Consider the following 16,890-nt stretch of genomic DNA (forward strand, 5'->3'; position numbering starts at 1 on the left):
TACGACATGCTTGCAAAGGAACATATATGTAGACGCATATTGACCCCACCTGTGCATGACGGGATGCCTGCTAGATCTGCATGCGTGTATACGCGTTCAGATGTCTGGGCGTAGCCAGTGGACAGAAATCCAACACACGAATGCATCTACAGATACCCATAACCAAAACCACCTGACACCAGACAAGTGACAAGCCTGCAAGTCGCTCCGGCGACGCAGCAAAGCGTGTGACAAAAGGCGCGCAACCACTCTGCCCCGGCGCGCGGCTGTGTGCGGAAGTGCAAACGGATCTCAGACGGTGGAGCCAAACAACTTTGGCGTCTCCCCAGCGCGCACACTCGTGGAAACAAACATAAAAGGTGTATGCATCGCCTGTCGTTCCATGCGTAGATGAGTATACGAGTATGTATACATGAGACAGCTGACGCGAGTGTCGCTGTCATCGGAGGTGGCTCGAATTCCACGACGGCAAGCGGGCGACGATGTGTGACGGTTCCTTCTCTTCATCACGGCAACTGCATCATCTGTATAAAACTCTTCAGCAATCTAAGTATATCGGCGTACTCCAGTACCACATTCGCACGTAAGATATTTTTTAAAATTTATGTGTATTCATGTTTTTCCTGCCTACATACCACATTTGCGAACTCGTAGAAAGAACAGAAGAAAGATGGGGAGAGGGCCTTCAATCCAGAATGCTGTATTCTCCATCACTGCCACCCGCGTGCCTGTATACATATAGGAATATATGTAAACGTGCATTACCATTCCCAGGAACAGCATGCAGGGGACGATGAGACGAGGAGCAAACGGGAGAGACGAGTCTGGAGAAATGCCTCTACCAAACCCTAATCTCTCTCATTCTTAACGGTGAGGAGCCAGGTGGGGTTTTGTTTCCCTCTGTAAGCCCTCGTGATCGCCTCTCGGCAATTTTCGCTTTTCGCTGTTTACAGTTTTTGGTGTGTTTACCTAGCTCCAGACACTATTGTCCGTGCGCTCCGAAAAGAGGGGCCTTTAACTACCGAAGACTTCCCGCTCTCGTCCTGCAAGTACGTCTTCATTCTCCTGCTTTTTGCAAGCGCAGTTCTTCACCGGTCTCCTGAGGAACACGCGTCCAGACGCGCTGTCTCTGCGACGCGTGCCCACGCTTTACCTCTCTCCTGACGATGGATACAGGCATCTTCGGCTGCGTCTGTGCACCTCGCCTTCGCGTCGCGCTGACTCCCGCTGGCTGCGATGTCTCCTTTTGACCGTCCCGTCCGCGGAGGCAGCCGCCGCCCTAACCTCTCTTGTGCGCGTGTCCGCACGGCGAGTCCCTGCCAGGGAGGATGAAGACGAGTAACCGAATTCGTCCTCCGCGTCTCTCCGCGCTCTTTGTCCGCGCCTTCTCCGTACCCCCTTCTCTCTCGAACAAGGCGCCCTCGAGCCTCCACCAGCTCCCGCAGCTTGCGGAGACGCCCAACAGGACGAAAAGACAGCTCTTTCGTCCTGACTCGTCTCTGCTGGCGAACGGCCCTCTGGGAGTCTCGCGTCTTCCAGGAAACTCACCGTGGGCGCTGGAACGTAGCGCCGCCTGTGAGCGCGCCAGCCCGCAGTGCTGCGTGGCGAAACGCCGCCGCGCAAGGCGCTGTCGCCACCCCGTGCCAGCTCGCGCCAGCAGGTGTCCCCCTTGTCGCCATGTAGCCCCATGTAGCTCGCCGCTCGCGCCGCGGACGCGGTCGCAGAGGCGTTGACGGACCGAAGCACACCGGCCGCCAGGGCTCCGGCGCGTTCCCAAAATGCCCTCCTTCCCTTCCTGTCGTCTTCCTCGTGCGCGCCCACAGCTGGAAATCCAGGGCTGCGACACCGAGAAAGCGGATAGCCAGACGCACCGCACCAGTCCTTCTCGCAGCTGCACAGATCTGCGGTAGACAACGGAGAGGCACCTTGCCAGGGACGCTGAGGGCTCCACTCTGGAGCCGCGAAATCCATGGGAAGCGAGGCTGCGTGCGTCGGCGCATTCTGGAACTGCTGAGTAGCCGCTGAGAGCAAAAAACAGAAGGACGGACGAGAGACTATGGAAAGGCGCCGCAGTTTTCAGAGCGGAGCGGAGGCGGAAGGAGGCGTAGATACGAATACAGATGGGCGTACGTATGTGCAGGCATGCGTGAGCACACTGGCGAAGTCGCATGCATGTCAGTACGATGGCACGCACCCACATGCACGAGCAAATGCATGCGGAATACGTGAGTCATACCTTAGCGTAGCACGTGCTCATGTCCACATGCAAACGAGAGAAGCGAGAGCCGCCACACATAAATGCGTAGATCGCAGTAGAGATATACACAAAGATAGAGACAGGCAGATAGATGCGCAGGTCTTAGGCACTTGCAGACAGGTCGAACGCTTGCAAGGCGTCTGGAAAGGCTTCCCACCCGCAGCGCTGACGACCTTTCTCTCTGCAGGCGCCGGTATAGAAGATAAGGCGAAGGGCACGCGCGCGGCGCCGGCGCCTCCTCCGCTGTCTGTGCCGATCGAGAGGAAGGAGTTCGAGGAAATGTGCGTGGGTTGGAGCGGCAGCTGGAAGGAGATGTGCAGCCGCGAGAGCTGCTTCAAAAGGTAAAAGTAGACGTCCGTGCGCGTGCGGAGGACCTTCAAGAAGTTGCCCCAGCCCTCCACACACGTCATCCAGAAGGCGATCTGAGCGGGGAACAGCAGACGAAGGGGAGCTCCACGCAACACGAATGTGTGAAGCCGCCGGGGGAAGTTGGTAGAGCGCAAAACACATCCTAGCGTCGGCTGACGAGACGACGCGAGCAAAACAGACAGCCTCCCGCCTCTACACTGCGCAACGGCGCACCACGACAGGCCCAGACGCCACGAATTTTGAAAGCAAGTCTGAGACGCAGTCACCAGACGCATCTGTAGAAAACCCGCAGTGTTCGCTAAACCTACAGACACGCATGCAGCCGTCTATGGGCGGTCGCACAGCCGCATGCACGCGGGCGCGCGTCAATACACGCCGCGCCTGCAGGGAACTCGAGAGCTCGGACACGCATCAGCACATACAAATATGCCATAGAAATGAATGGATATAGATAAATATATGTAGATGCATGCGGATGTTGGAAGGTGTGCATGCGCATGCCTCAGCGCATGCAGGAGTGAGGAAGTCTTCTTACATCGATTTGGCGTCCGGGCTGCACACTGGTGACAAACATTCTGAAAGTGTCTTTCACGAATTCGAGTTCGTGGCTCTCCATGTACTTCTGCATGGCGCTCTGCAGCTGCCTGATCACGCCCTCTGGCGTGCGAATGTCAATCGAGAGAGGAATTTCCAAGCATGAGTTCTTCGATCGCGACTCGTTGGTAATCATCCGGTTGAAGAGAACAGCGTTGCTGTAGAAAATCTGAACGAGAAGACAGGAACAAAAGACAGCAGGTGGGAGTGAGACGGCGAGGTCCTGAAAAAAAAAGCGGGGAGCAAGGAACAGCTGACAAAACGCTCGGAGCCGCATGCATCCATGAGGCGCGCACGGGTCCCGACGTGGCTGGAATAGAAGACAGGCACATCCTCCAAAGAGCCGCGCCGTCGATTTGGAGTTGACAGGACTCTTTAATAGACGTAAAAACGTACTTCTAAAAATATGTTTAGACATATGAATATAAATATATATACTACGTATCCACACACTCAGGCGCCCATATATATATATATATATATATATTCACATAGGTATGCAACGGCGTAAATACAGGACCCCGAGCGATTCTGGCTGCTTTTCTGCGCTTTGGATGCAGCGTGCTGCATGCGCTGCCCCAGTCCGTCATCGGCGGTGTACGCAGGCGTTCCACGCGAAAGTTGGCACGGATACACACGCAGATAGAAAGAAGTGGAACGAGAGACGCGGACGCCGGAAAAGGAAGCTGATTGCCTTGCAGAGAGCGACGTACTGGACGGCCGTGGACTGTCTCGAACTCCGTGGTATAGGTCCGAATTTTGCGGACGTAGAGAATTTCGGTGCCGTCTATGCGCACGCGGTCGCCCACGTTGAACGGGTTTGAGACGGCGATGAAGATCACCGCAGTCACGAAGTGCTGGTAAAAGTAGCCTGAAGAAATAATGGAGTGCGCACCAGATAGTCGCGTTGAAAAAACGTAGATATATTCTCAAAAATCCTCGAAACCAGAAAACGTGCACGCAGCTCGCGGTGTACAAAAAAAGACATATACATATACATATATACATATACATATATATATATATATATATATATATATATATATATATATATATATATATATATATAGTTGGTCTAAATTTTTTTTTTGCAGACAAGCACTCGCACCCATGCACGAACGAGTGCTCCTTCTAAACGGAGGACGGCGCATTTGCAGTCTCCCTCCTTGTAAGCGTATAGAAAGGCATTTGCTTGACGCAGCACCGGAGGAAGACAGGGAAGAAAATCGCTACAGATTTATTCTTTGTTCCCTTGTCTTCTCTCTCCACTGCTTTTCACGACGTGTTTCCACTTCTCTCTCTCCTGTTTCTCATTGGGAGACTCCTTACTGAGAGCGACGATGATCGCAGACAGGCAAGCTGCTCCAGAGACAATGACCGTATTGATGTTGACGCCGATCACAAGCAGGAAGATGATGAAGGAAACGACCCAAAGGAGGACCGAAATCATTCGGCTCACAGTCGAAGCTATGCTCGCTTGGCTCTGAAAAGACAAACAAAGCAGCACGCGGCCTCAAAATTCACGCCAGTGCCTTCACTCGTCGCCAACAAGTCACCGATGCTCACATGTATGCATCTATGCATCAATGCACGTATGTATGCATCCATGTAAGTATGCACGTATGGATTCATGTACACACAAACGTATATATATATATATATATATGCGCGTGCAGGATCGCACCTTCCTGCATGCGAATAAGTCGATTATTATACGTGTGCGTGCGAGTGAAAAAAGCGGGCGAGCCGAAACCCGCGACTCACGTTGGAGAACCGCGGAAGGTGAGACCCCCAGAAGAAAGCTCGCGCAAGGTCGGCACACGAGCGCAGCACAGTCCCGTTGAGACGCACCGAGACTGAAGGAGGGAGAGCAGAAATACTCGCGAGCCTGCTATCCCCGGAGGTGCGAGACACGAAACACGCGACGCAGGAAGGGAGACACGCCACCGAGGCATAATCGGAACAGCGGAAGAGAAAATAGTCTAGACACGACCAGACATGCAAGGACGAAGGCAAAAGAGACGCGGCAGAGACAAACAGACCACCGCCGGCCTACCTTCAGAGCTTTCAGCAGCTTCTTGCGCATCGAATACAGCACGACGACCGCTCTCTTGAACATGGCCAAATTGAATTTCCGATGCCCTAGAGGACAAAAAGGCAAACACACCCGCTGCTTGATGACGTCAGAGCATGGCGGCGGGCTTTAGCGGCGAACAGCACACTATACATATATACCTGTAAAAAACAACCCGATCTGTAGAAATGTACTTGGCGTGTCCCTCGGTGTGCGCGGGCAGACACCACATCTGTACACGTCGACATTATGTACCGTGATATATATATATATATTTAACTATAGATAAGGGAGGTATTGGGGGACCGCACAAGCACAGTAAACGCGCATCACGGAAACGCTGCTTGAAAGACAGGTCGGTGGAACGGGCACATGATTCGGCTGTGGATCCGCGTGTGGAGTGTCTCGCGCGGTACCTGCCAAGTCAACTTGTTTCATCAGTTCGTCCACTTCTTCGGAACGCATGAACAGCTCGATGTACTCTCTCTTGATCGCCGCGTCTTCTGGGTCCTCTTTCTTGCTGTCATGACCCCCGGAGACGAAAACTGCGTTCGCGCGCCCGCGAGGCTTGAGAAATTCTTCGCCGATCAACAGCTTCGGCGACAAGAAGTTCCCAGAGCTTCCTCCCGCCGCCGGCACGCCTGGAGACAGGGTCTCTGGAGCCCGCGTCGCCGGGCAGCTGCCGTCGGATGCGGGCTCGAGGCCCGCGGCGCCAGCCGGTTCCAGAGCGTTCGTCGGCTCCGAGGACGCGTTGGCAGAGCCGGCAAACTCTGCTGCGTGCGTCCGCGAAGGCAGGTAGGCGAACTGACTCGATGCAGCCCCCCCTGTGAAGCGTTTCCGGCGTCCTCCGTCCTCAGGTCGCTGCCCTCCGCCGCGGCGAGTGACCATCTCGACGTCTGCCGTTCGCCCGCCCCCCTGCGCGTTCCAGCCCCGCGCTGCGTCTCCGCGCCTCCCGTCAGGGGCCTGCGGCATCTCGAATTCGTCTTGCGCGAACGCGTCTTCCGCCAGCGGGAGCGAAGCCTCACTCCCTCCCGCAGACCACTGCGACAAATCGACTGTGCGTTGCCTGGCGGTGCGAGTTGTCTCTCCGCGCGGCGGCTCCTGCGGCAGTTTCATCAGGTTACCGCGCTTCTGGGGCGCCGCACACTGCCCAGCCAGTTGCACCTGCGCTGCGGCTCTCGCAGCGGAGTCGCCGGCTGAGCCCTGAGACGGCGCAGAGCAGGAGCCGTGCTCACTGCGCAGCCGCGCATCCATGACATAGGGCGCTAGGAGGAGATTCGTAGCCTTGTTCTCCTCGTCCGACTCGCGACCCGTTTCGCTGTTGTCTTCGGACTGTGTGAACCGAGCGCTGCGTCCGAGTGTCGTCGTCCATGTTTTTCGCTTCCACGCGCCGTCTTCGAGCCACGAGTGCTCCCTCTTCGCAAAGCGTGTTTCTGCGCCGTCCTCGGTTTCGGATGCTGACGAAGACAGCGCGTCGCTCAAGTCCTCGCAGACGACGCGGCACGTTTGTTCGTCGTCAGCAGAGGCGTCGGCGCTCGCCACCCACAGACGACGGCGCCGTCCTCTCTGCGCACGGTCGCCAGAAACCGAACTCTCGGTGGAGCCGCAACACCGCTCGGCGCGCGCCTCGTGCGAGGCTCCCGAGGCGTCCGTGCCCTTCCAGTCCTGTCCTCCAGAGCTGCGCGCCGCCTGCGGGCTCGGCCGAGACCGCGACGAGTCCTGCGCGACGACGGGCGACGTTTCTTCCTCCATAACGCGCTGATGCAAAGGCGAAGAAGAGAAAGAAGGCGCCGCAGCGGACGGAAAAGGAGGGCGTCCCTCGTGGACTAGCAGCGGAGGCCCTACCTCCAGCCGCGCGCGCCGGGCGCCGCCGCCACGGCCCCCCCCGCGCCGGGGTCGGCGCGCCTCAGGAACTGCCAAAGGCGGAGGAGGGTTTTCCTGAAAAGACAGGCAAAAAAAAGACAACGGCAGGTCTTTCGCCAGCAACGAACGCGGCTGCTCCCGAAACGGAGAGACGCGGCGAGGGGCTGGAAGAGGGATTCAAATTCGTACATGCGAGACAGGTTGTCAAGTCGCAGTCACGAAACCGCGTTTGAGCGAGCGGCAGGCGCCACCGCCCGTGCAGCAGACGCGCCGACCTCGTCACGGTTAGTCGGGCTCACTGCATGCACCGATAGGCTAATACGTACAGAGACGCGGGAGGAGACGAGGGGCTGTCCACGCCCTCACCGGCGGCAGTGAGTCCGCAGGGCAGGGAAGGCAAGCGATGGTTCAACGCATCGAGGGCAGAGAGATGTGGAAAGAACCGAGAGAAAAACGAAGTCGGAAAAAAAGAATCCTTTGGTGGTACAGCAAAAAACTGACGACATGCGTTCCAGAGGACCATATGTGCCAGGCAGAGGGAAACAGACCTGCACACGAGCCCGCGCTGCAGGCGCTGCAGAAAAAAAAAGTAGGAAGAATGGGGCAAAAGTAAGCGCGGTCGAGGCACAGTAAAAGGAAACACGCGCGACGAAGAAGGAAACGCAGAAAACGAGCCTCACCGCTTGACGATTGAGATGCGCGTCGACATCGGCTTGGTCCGGCCGAACCGCGATAGAAAACTGCGTGTGGGTATCGAAGTGCTTCGTCCGCAAGTGCTCAGGCAGTCTCGCGGTTTGTGCGTCTAGCACGCGGAAATCGAAGTCGCCTGGGCACAGACGAAAAAACGCAAGGCAAGGCGCGCCGACGGGTGAAAAAGGCGGCGTCTTCTTGCAGCTCTGCTTCGTCTTTCTCACAGCAAGGCCAGAGTACGCTGAAGTCAGAAACTATTCAAAAGCAGGCAGGTGCCTTCTCTGGCTCATATCTCTCCAGCGCCGTCAACACGCGTGAATGCGCACTCTGATGCATGTGAGGCAAGGCTCTCTGTGAAATTCCTCGTCGGTGTTTAGCGAAAACAGTATCTCAGCCGCTTCTGCCACTGTTCCCCCAGAAGGCGCCGCTCGTGCGTCCTTTATTCACAGAGTGGAACATTCGTCTTTCCAGATCTGCACCTTCGCCTCCCCACGAGAGGCTGTGTCCTTCCTACCTTCAAGCGGTTCGAAATCTTCCGATGGAGTTTTCTGCAGCAGCGGCGCCCTGTCGCCCACCCTGCGTTCCTCTTCTCGTGCCCTGTCCTCGCCCTCAGGGCGTCCGGCCGCTGCGGCCGCGTCAGCCACAGTCGCGGCGGGGGCAGGCGGAAGCGAAGGCACGGTCTCGGCGGGCCTGTCTCCGCCCTCGGGCGCCATCATGGGCGAGGACGAGGCGGAGGAGGAGGACGAGGCGGGGTCGGTGGGCAGGTGCGCAAGCACCCGCGCCTCGGCAGCATGCTGCTCCGCTCCAGGCGCCTTCTCTGCCGGCGGCGCCTCCTGCTGTACCCCTGCGGGCTCTGTCGGCGCCGCTGAAGGCGAAGATGCTAGCGGCGGAGACGGTGGCGACGCAGAGGGCACGGGCGCGGACGAAGTCGGCGACAGGGTGGAGAAGGCGGACGACGGCAGGCCTGTGTTTGCAGTGGGAGCCCCTGTTGGAGAGTCGTCGCCGGCGCGCAGCGAGTCCTCGCGGGAAAACGACACATGCAAGCCCTCTGAGATAAGACTTGAGTCCCCCGCGAAGTTGCCAGAGAACGAGGCAGATGGCGCGGACGCCGCCGGCCGATCCGCCCACACGCAGCTGCCGCTTCGATCGTCTGAAGAACACACGCATACAGGGAGAAAAAGGTGAGCGCGACGAGGAGGGCAGTGGGGGAGGGGGGTGTGGGGGGGGGGTCGACCACGACAGCGCGGAGGTGCGCCTCTTGGACGGGAGTTCACCTTGGGACAGGAGAGGCGATAACCGCTGGCAAGCACGCATGCAGGCCCCGCAGTTTTGAATTGCGCAGGTACGCGGGTGCAGCTGTACAAATGTACACATGGCGTTCCGGACGGGCCTTGTTGCTTTGCGCATCGCTGTGAGGCCTCGGCGCGAGAATGCGTGTACCTTTTCTCGCGGGATTGAATCGGGGGCTGTCCCCCTCGCCGAGATTCAGCATGGCGTCGAGGGTGCGGTGTTTCTCACTCGACAGGTTTCTGGCATCCTCGAGCTCCGTCTGGTCTCGAACGATTTCCGTGAAGAGATGCTCCGCCACCTGCTTAGCCACAGGCTTGTGCGTCAACTCGATGCGCTGCGACCCCACAAAGAGGCACGGCGGGTAGTCGTACACGTAGTGAATCAGCAGCCAGTTGCGAATCTTCGACGTCCGGCTCTTCTCGATGTAAGCCTGGCGGAGCTGCCTAGGCAAGTCTGAAAACAAAACGCACACGGAGACAGCCTCTCACTCAGGCGGCGCACGCGAAGCAGATGCAGGCGAGACAGACTCTGTTGAGCCGCCACACAGACGTGCACAGTCAAATCGACACACAACAGACAGACAGAAGAGATAAAGACTCAATCGGGGGACAAGAAGGGTCGCGCACGCAGCCCAGCCCTCTGTGCAACACACAGCCGTACGCACGAGCTGGCATTTCACATACAGGCACAGATATGGAGGTGCACCAGATTGACTCGATACGCGTACGGCCGCGAAGAAACAGTTCTGTATTCTGTACGTCACCTGCGCGAGTCGATCTATATGAGCAGTGTATGGACACGCAGTCCCGTTGAAGAAGCGGAGACATCTGAGCCCTTACTGTCGGTGTCGAACTCGGCCCGAAGCCTTTTCTCCGTCGCCCCGTGGCGAATGCACAGCTGCCCTGTCACGGTCTCCTTCGCCTGCGTTCCAGCCCTCAGCAGCGTTCCAGCCCTCAGCAGCGTTCCAGCCCGCAGGAGCGTCGCAGACCCCCGCAGCGTCGCGCGTGAGTGCCGGGAGGCGGGGTGTTCCCCGCCGCGTCCCCCCATGCCCCTCCTGAATGCCAGACGAAAGAAAATACACGACAAGGCGGAGCCGCTTCACTCGCGAAGCAGAAAGGGAAGCGCGGATGGGGTTTGGTATCTGACCAGGATAGAAAGACTCACAAAGGGCAAAAAAAAAGGAAAAAAGAGCAACTGCCTCTTCCGTGCACTTCGACGCCTATGATGCCCCCTACGGTGTCAGTCAGCACCGGCGTCACAGAAGCTTTGCGTGCGGCGTCACGGGCAACGTGGCGGCGTGCACAAATCCCTCTCGAACCGGCGTAGTTCAAGCCCTGTGTCTCGCTCACTCCGGGAAGCCCCGTCTGGAGCCCGCGGGCAGCAGTTTTTTCTTGCCATCCGCGCCTTCGTCGCAGCCGTCGCTCAAGTGGTTCGCTTGCAGCGTCTGCCCTGGGTCGCCCTCAGGCGTCAGCAGCGACTGCGAAAAGCGCAAAACAGCATGTCGAGACATGCGCGAGCAGTGCCCTCTCGCGTGCGCGTCGCCTTTGTCGCCGCCCAGGAAGAAACGCACGGACTCTTCGGGCTCTGGGAAACGCTCCAAGTCGCTACCATCCGACTCCGACACTGCCGCGTCCTGAGCCGAGAAGGAACACCTGAAGCGAGACACGAACGAACAGACAACGACACGCAACGTGAGCCATCCCTGACACGAATACATGCAGACACAGAAGTTCTTGGCTAAACATCCCTTTTTTCTGGAACACACTTCCCGTGTCGCCGTCAACATGATCTCAAAGTACCAGACGCCCGTGTGCATTCTGCATGTAGCCACATCTCAATTGATGGCTGGAGAGGCACCAGTCACATGGAAATACAAAGTGAAATACGCTGACCGACTTTTTACCTGGATGCTGATATTCCACCCCCGGGAATGCATATGCATACGAGCACGCATACTAGTAAGGAGACAAATGCATGCAGAGTCCCTGTGCGTGATACTTGCTATCGCATGCGCGGTCTCTGGCGACCTTCGCAGGAGATCCTTGTCATTGGCGACCTTTCCTCATCGCGTCTGACAAAATCATCTGAGTCCTATTCTCCCCTTCACAAACAGGAGTGTGGCATGCATGCACGCATGCGTGGTATGCGAATACATAGCTGTATCGCGCACGCGAAGATCTATCTAGACGCAGTCATGTGCCGGATGGACGGCGCCTGCGTTGGGGCGTCCAGAGGGACGCACCACTTGATGTTGAATTTCCGCAGGCGCGAGTAGCGGCTCAAGTAGGCCACGGCTTGGTTGTTCATGTTCATGAGGAATCCGAGCTCGAAGACGAAGATCATCAGCGAGAGAATGAGCCGCCGGCAGCTGAGGATGATCATGGTGATGTTGCTCACGTATATGATCTCCAACGAAGTCGTGTCGAAGTAAAAGTCACTTCCAAAGAAGCGAAAATACAATAAAGGCTGCACATTCGCCTTCTTCTTCGCCACCAACACGAGGTTCGCTGAGAAAAAAAACAATACCAGCAGCAGGGACTCGGTAGGTACATTGCCTTTCAGAGAGGTAGCGCGACGGCGGCAGAGAAAAAAAAACGCTTTCGCCTCCATGTAGGTATATTTTCCAGATATTCGTACACATACGCACCTGCATTTTTTTTTATATACATATATATACGTACACATGCGCACGTGTGTACAGATACGTACGCACATACGTATATACATATATACATCAATACATATACATGAGGGATGGATACACTTGCGGAGGCGGCGGAAGAGCCGTCCTTATGGAGCGCGAGACGGACTTTCGAGGAGAGCGGGCGTACAGGCGGGTCGTCACTCACTTTTTGCGGAGTTGTTGAGCCAAAAGAGATAGCAGAAAATGCTCCACATAACGTTGAAAATGTCCGGATCAACTGTCGCAGTGAACGCCGTCGCGAGTTGCATCTCGTAGCAGACGAGGTTCAACAGGCCGAATATGACCAACACCCTGGGCGAACACCACACGGAACCCGAGCTTCTTTCACGGCAGCTCAAGGACGCGCGAAACCGAAAACAGAAAAAAAGCGAGGCTCGCTGGACATTCCCCGTAGGTCCGACACAAAAACAAGCCAGAGAGGGGACGCAAACGAAAGACGGAACTTCAAAGGCATGCACGCGACTGGTTCCCGCCATCTGGCCTCCATCCTGGCTCTGCTTATCGGAAATGTGGTCTCTCGTCTGTGCATCTCTTGTGCCTGTCTGAACGCGAGTCTTCTCTTCGTCTTTCTTCATTTCCCCGCTACGCGAAGCTGTGCCGACGCTCACGCGTCAGCTCTGTCCTATTTCCGTTGCATGTCATTCCGTCGCCTCGCGATCATGTATGCTGTCTCCTGATACTGTTTTCCCTCTGCTTTCCACACTGTGCTCTCTGGTTTCTCACCGAAGGAGCATGAAGCCCAGCCAGAAGGCAATGTTCGTGCAGACCACGTAGAAGTACGCGAGACCGCCTCGCGCCAGGATCTCCGGCATATCCACGTCTTCGATCTGCTCAGAGAGAAAATTGAAAGTGAGGTCAGAAGCGTCATAGCGACCAAGAGACACGCGACTCCTCGCCATTAAACCCGCTTGCCACAGCTCGCCAAGACACCTACACTGCCGACAGATAGATAGATACGGATATGAACATATACATAAAGACATAGATATGAATAGACATAGATAGATAGAGTACCACAGGCAAGTGGACAGTTGTAGGAATAGCTGGGAGAGAAAGAGAGGCAGGCGCTGTTTGCTGCATGGCTCGGGCGTCGTATCTGCGAATATACCTCGATCTCGGGAGGCACATCAGGCGCCTGCGCAGCGTCCTTGTGTATGTCAGTAGGCCGGCGGGCAGTGAGTTGCACGGCTTTCGACTTTCACTCACGATTTCGGGCGGCTTTGTGGTTGCCTCGGCGGAGTCTCCTGGTTTCCACCCCGGAGATGCGATGCCAAGGCTGTATTCCTTCTGGTCGGGACTAGTCCCGTCGCCGAGGCCTATGAGGACCGTCATGCCGCAGACGCAGAAGGCGCAGAGGAACCAGTAGAACGGATGGGGGTCGGGAAAGATCGTCTTGAGCCACTTCAAGCACGCGCGGACGTACGCCGGTGTGTCGTCGACCTCTGCGTCGGAGTCCGGCTCCTCCTTCTCCTCGTCAGGCGGCGGGTGAGCCGCGCCCGTGTGGCTCCCGAGGCCGTCGGGGAAGCGCACCGAAGTCCAGCGCGAGCCGAAGGGGCGAAAAATTGACGTGGACGGATGCAGCGAAAAACTCGCGCGAGTGTGATCGCCTTCGCCCTGCGACAGCAGCAGAAACGAAAACGCGGCGGCGAGCGCAGAGGCGTGTTTGTGTGTGCCGTGCAACAAGGATCCAGACCTCCAGACGGGAGATGGAGAGCCGCGAACGGAGAGGAAACGAACGAGAGGGTCTCAAGCGAATATCGCACCGCCGCCACAGGTCCACATATCGTAAGCGGTTCGCCAGAAGCCGCAAGGCAGGGGCGGATGAAACGGCGCAAGCAGAGAGGGTTCCAGTGAGGCGCAAGCCCATGAACGACAGCATCGGCGCGGCGCCAGAGGTGCACAGGTCTCGAAGACGACTTTCCCCTCCAGTCGCGACTCCCCAAGGTCTCCGCAGTTTCCAGCATTTGATCGCTTTTCCAGCATTTGATCGCTTCGGGGAAGGGCTGCGGTGCGCGCTACCAGGCAGGCGCCTCGCGCGCCCCGTCAGCCCCCTGGCGGGGGACCGTTGGCGGAGTCGCCTCAGTGCGGTTTTTTGCTTCTTCTGCGCCTCACCTGCTCTCGCCGAAACGACGCTCGCTTCATCGTCTCCGAAGACCTTCCGTGCAAGGGGCCTTCGTCTTTGTAGGGTGGCAGGCGCACCGAGGCGCGCTCGCCTTTTTCCACTGCCCGGCTGAGAGGGCCGCCGCCCGACTGCGGCGCAGCCTGAGACTGGCGATCCATTTTAGCGTAGACGGGATGTGGGAGAGCGAACAAGCAGAAGATGGAAGACGCGGCGGAGGAGAGACGAAGGGTGCCGGAGCAACTCTAGTCGCTCAAGGCATCGATGGACGCCGATCCGTGGAGGACGCGACGGCGCCGCCCCGTTGAGTCATTCTCGCAAAGTCGCCTGGCGAGCACGTCTTGGCGAGCCGCGCACAGAAGAGGAGGAGCAGGGCGGAGACATTCCAGGACTGAGAGAGAACAGAAGAAGATGGACGCGGCGACCAGGAGAGAAAAGTCACCTGGAGGAAACCGGGGGGACCGAGGGAGGAAGGGAGCAGCCGGATTGAGCAGAAATCCGGAACCCTAGACTTGAGATACGGCGAGGAGGACAGAGGAAGCAGGAGGGAAAGGCGCACTTCTCGCGAGAGCCTCAGCGTATTCCGGGGGACACGCAGAGTCTCGTTCGCAAGCCTCACGAGGCCAAAAGGCCCTCGCACCGGAGGGCGCGGAGAAGCAAGGGCGTGAGAAGCAGGAGATGGGAAGAAGCAGGCCGCAGAGGGGCGGAAACGTAAATGGGGGTCAGAGAGAGAAGACCGGAGCCTCCAGTCCTCGAGAGGGCGGAGAAGGGTGAGCAAAGTTCGCCGCGAGCAAGCCCTGGGGCTTTGGCAAGCTGTCACTGCGAAGACGCTGCAGAGAATGACGGGGTAGACACGCAAGAAGGAAAAAGTCCGTTTGAAAATGAGGAGAAACCGAAAAGAACCGGAGAAGAACTCACAAACGTCTCACTTCGCTTCCTAGCTGTGACCCGTGGGCGATAGACGCCCGGAATTCTTGCCTTTTACCCTCGACAACGAGCGTGCGGCTGATCTGAATGAGGAGGGCAGTCCTGAAAACAATTGCTCGCTCTCCACCCGCAACGTGAACGAAGACAAATGTAAAGGGACCGAAAAAAGGCAGAATCCTGGCGGAAAAACGGACCACAGAAGCGCGAAACACACCTGTTGACACAGGGAAAAACGCGAGAAAAGATCCGCGCGCCAGCTCGCAAGACGCACGAGCAAGCGTCTGTGACAAGCGAAGCCCCAGAGCATGGGGACCGCATCTTCTCCTTTTCTTGATTGGTGTCCTCCTCTTCGCCTGTCGCTCTATTTGCGCCGCGCAGCTTTTCTCTGGCTTCATTTGCTCTCGTGTTTTCCGCCTGTCTCTGTTTTTCGCCGTTGGCAAGGCCGCCACTGCGCGCTCCTCGCTGCTTGGCCTCAGCGCGTCCTGATCTACAGTCTCCTCCTCTTTACTTCTCTTCGGCCTTGCCTCTCGCTTCGCCTCGGTTATGCTCCTTCGCGCCACTCTCTCTCTCTTGCTCGTACCTCCTCTGGTTTTTCCCGTTTCCGCTCCGCTGCTCCTCGTCGGCTCCTCCCCACACTCTGTGCTTCATGTCCCGCTACGCCTTCGTCGCTCTTTGCGTGCTGCATGTTTCCTTCTGCTGCTCACACGCCGTGATGTTTTTGTCTGCCGTCCGCGCTATGTGGAGAGTCGATCGCCGTCTCTGTGTTCCCTGCTGAGACAGAGAGCGTCTAGGTGAGTCACTGCGGTCAGGGGCGCGCAACCGGGTGCTCACGAGTCTACACTGCAGTGTGTGGTGCCTTGCTAAGCGGCGCGCTCGAGGGGTTCACCCTGGCAACAAAAAACTGATAAGCATAAGCTGTCGGCGCCTCCGGGGTGCTCCCGTGCCACCGTGGAGGCGCCCACGTTCCAGCGGAGTGAGAGGCGCCGTCGCCGCATGGCGTCGGTCGGCGGTTCGCTGTGCTGCGTCAGCATTCGGAGCGAATGAGAGCGGCGGCTGTGTCCAGGCTGCTTCTCAACAGACAGAGTGGACCCCAGTAGAGACTTGCGAGAGTGCTTGCTCTGGCATCCGCGTACGTTCAGAACTGCTGTCTACGGGGACGCGGGTCAGCTACGAAGGCGTGAGAAGATACACGGTTTTTGAGACACTTCCAAGCCGCAGACGCGCAGGAGAGGCCCGAAAACTGAGAGAGACACCGGGCACTGTGCACAGGAAGTTATAGTTGTGGCAACATAACAGTACACGGGAGTGACAGTGCGCGGCAGCTACATTGGCTCCACGCTTTGAAGGCAGGGACGTGTTTACTTCACATCAGCCGCAAGCGCCTTTCGACATATCGTATCTTACGCAGCAGCCGTCGCTCAGTGCTTTGCAGAAAAGTTGAAAGGCGAAATGGGAGAGGCAGTGTCAAAAGTGTCCGTGCATCACGCGAGGGAAGATGAAAACCCGCTGTGGGCTTCGCGGCGGCGAGCAGCTTATGAATCTCCTTCTAAAGTCAGTCCCCTCACTTGGTAAGTAGACACCTCGTTTCTTTCACAAGGATAAAGCAGTTCAGGAGCCCAGATACACGAAAGAACTGCAACTCGCTTCAGCCCCCGCGCCGCGTGCCCGCCCTCGAGGCGCATTGTGCGCCGGCAAGTCGACGCTCAGCAGGCTCGCGTTCGCCTCTACGCCCCTCCCTTGCGTCCTGGTAGGTGACGCTGAATTCATCTCGACGCGCACATGTGTGGAGATCCAATTACACACGCAGGCGAGAGCCTGCCTGGAGAGAGCAAGCGGAAGAAAAGAGAGACACGGGTACGTAAAGATCCACGCAGGCGACGGCCACCCAGAACGCACAGCATGTCGGCGGGATGAGTCTACTCACGGAAAAAGGAGACACCGCAGGCGCCAAGGTGTACGAACGAATTTTGCGTTGAATCAGCGCGCATGCGGAATGCCGCCGC

At 57.5% G+C, this 16,890-nt stretch overlaps 1 protein-coding gene across 1 annotated transcript; it reads right to left on the bottom strand.

Moving 5' to 3' along the window:
- Positions 1-1,014: 1,014 nt before the first annotated feature.
- BESB_054670 (uncharacterized protein) lies at positions 1,015-14,121 on the bottom strand (the record flags this gene model as incomplete). The annotated part of the gene is made up of 18 exons (XM_029363902.1): positions 1,015-1,099; positions 1,154-2,021; positions 2,415-2,679; positions 3,162-3,389; positions 3,934-4,091; positions 4,550-4,703; positions 5,277-5,362; positions 5,711-7,232; positions 7,838-7,983; positions 8,362-8,997; positions 9,288-9,590; positions 9,977-10,191; positions 10,487-10,789; positions 11,326-11,644; positions 11,987-12,132; positions 12,565-12,668; positions 13,048-13,455; positions 13,954-14,121. The coding sequence occupies 18 exons, from the start codon at positions 14,119-14,121 to the stop codon at positions 1,015-1,017; spliced, it is 6,114 nt and encodes a 2,037-aa protein (XP_029219825.1).
- Between the last annotated feature and the right edge of the window lie 2,769 nt (positions 14,122-16,890).

Source organism: Besnoitia besnoiti, chromosome IV, assembly GCF_002563875.1.
Source record: "Besnoitia besnoiti strain Bb-Ger1 chromosome IV, whole genome shotgun sequence".
NCBI lineage: Eukaryota > Apicomplexa > Conoidasida > Eucoccidiorida > Sarcocystidae > Besnoitia > Besnoitia besnoiti.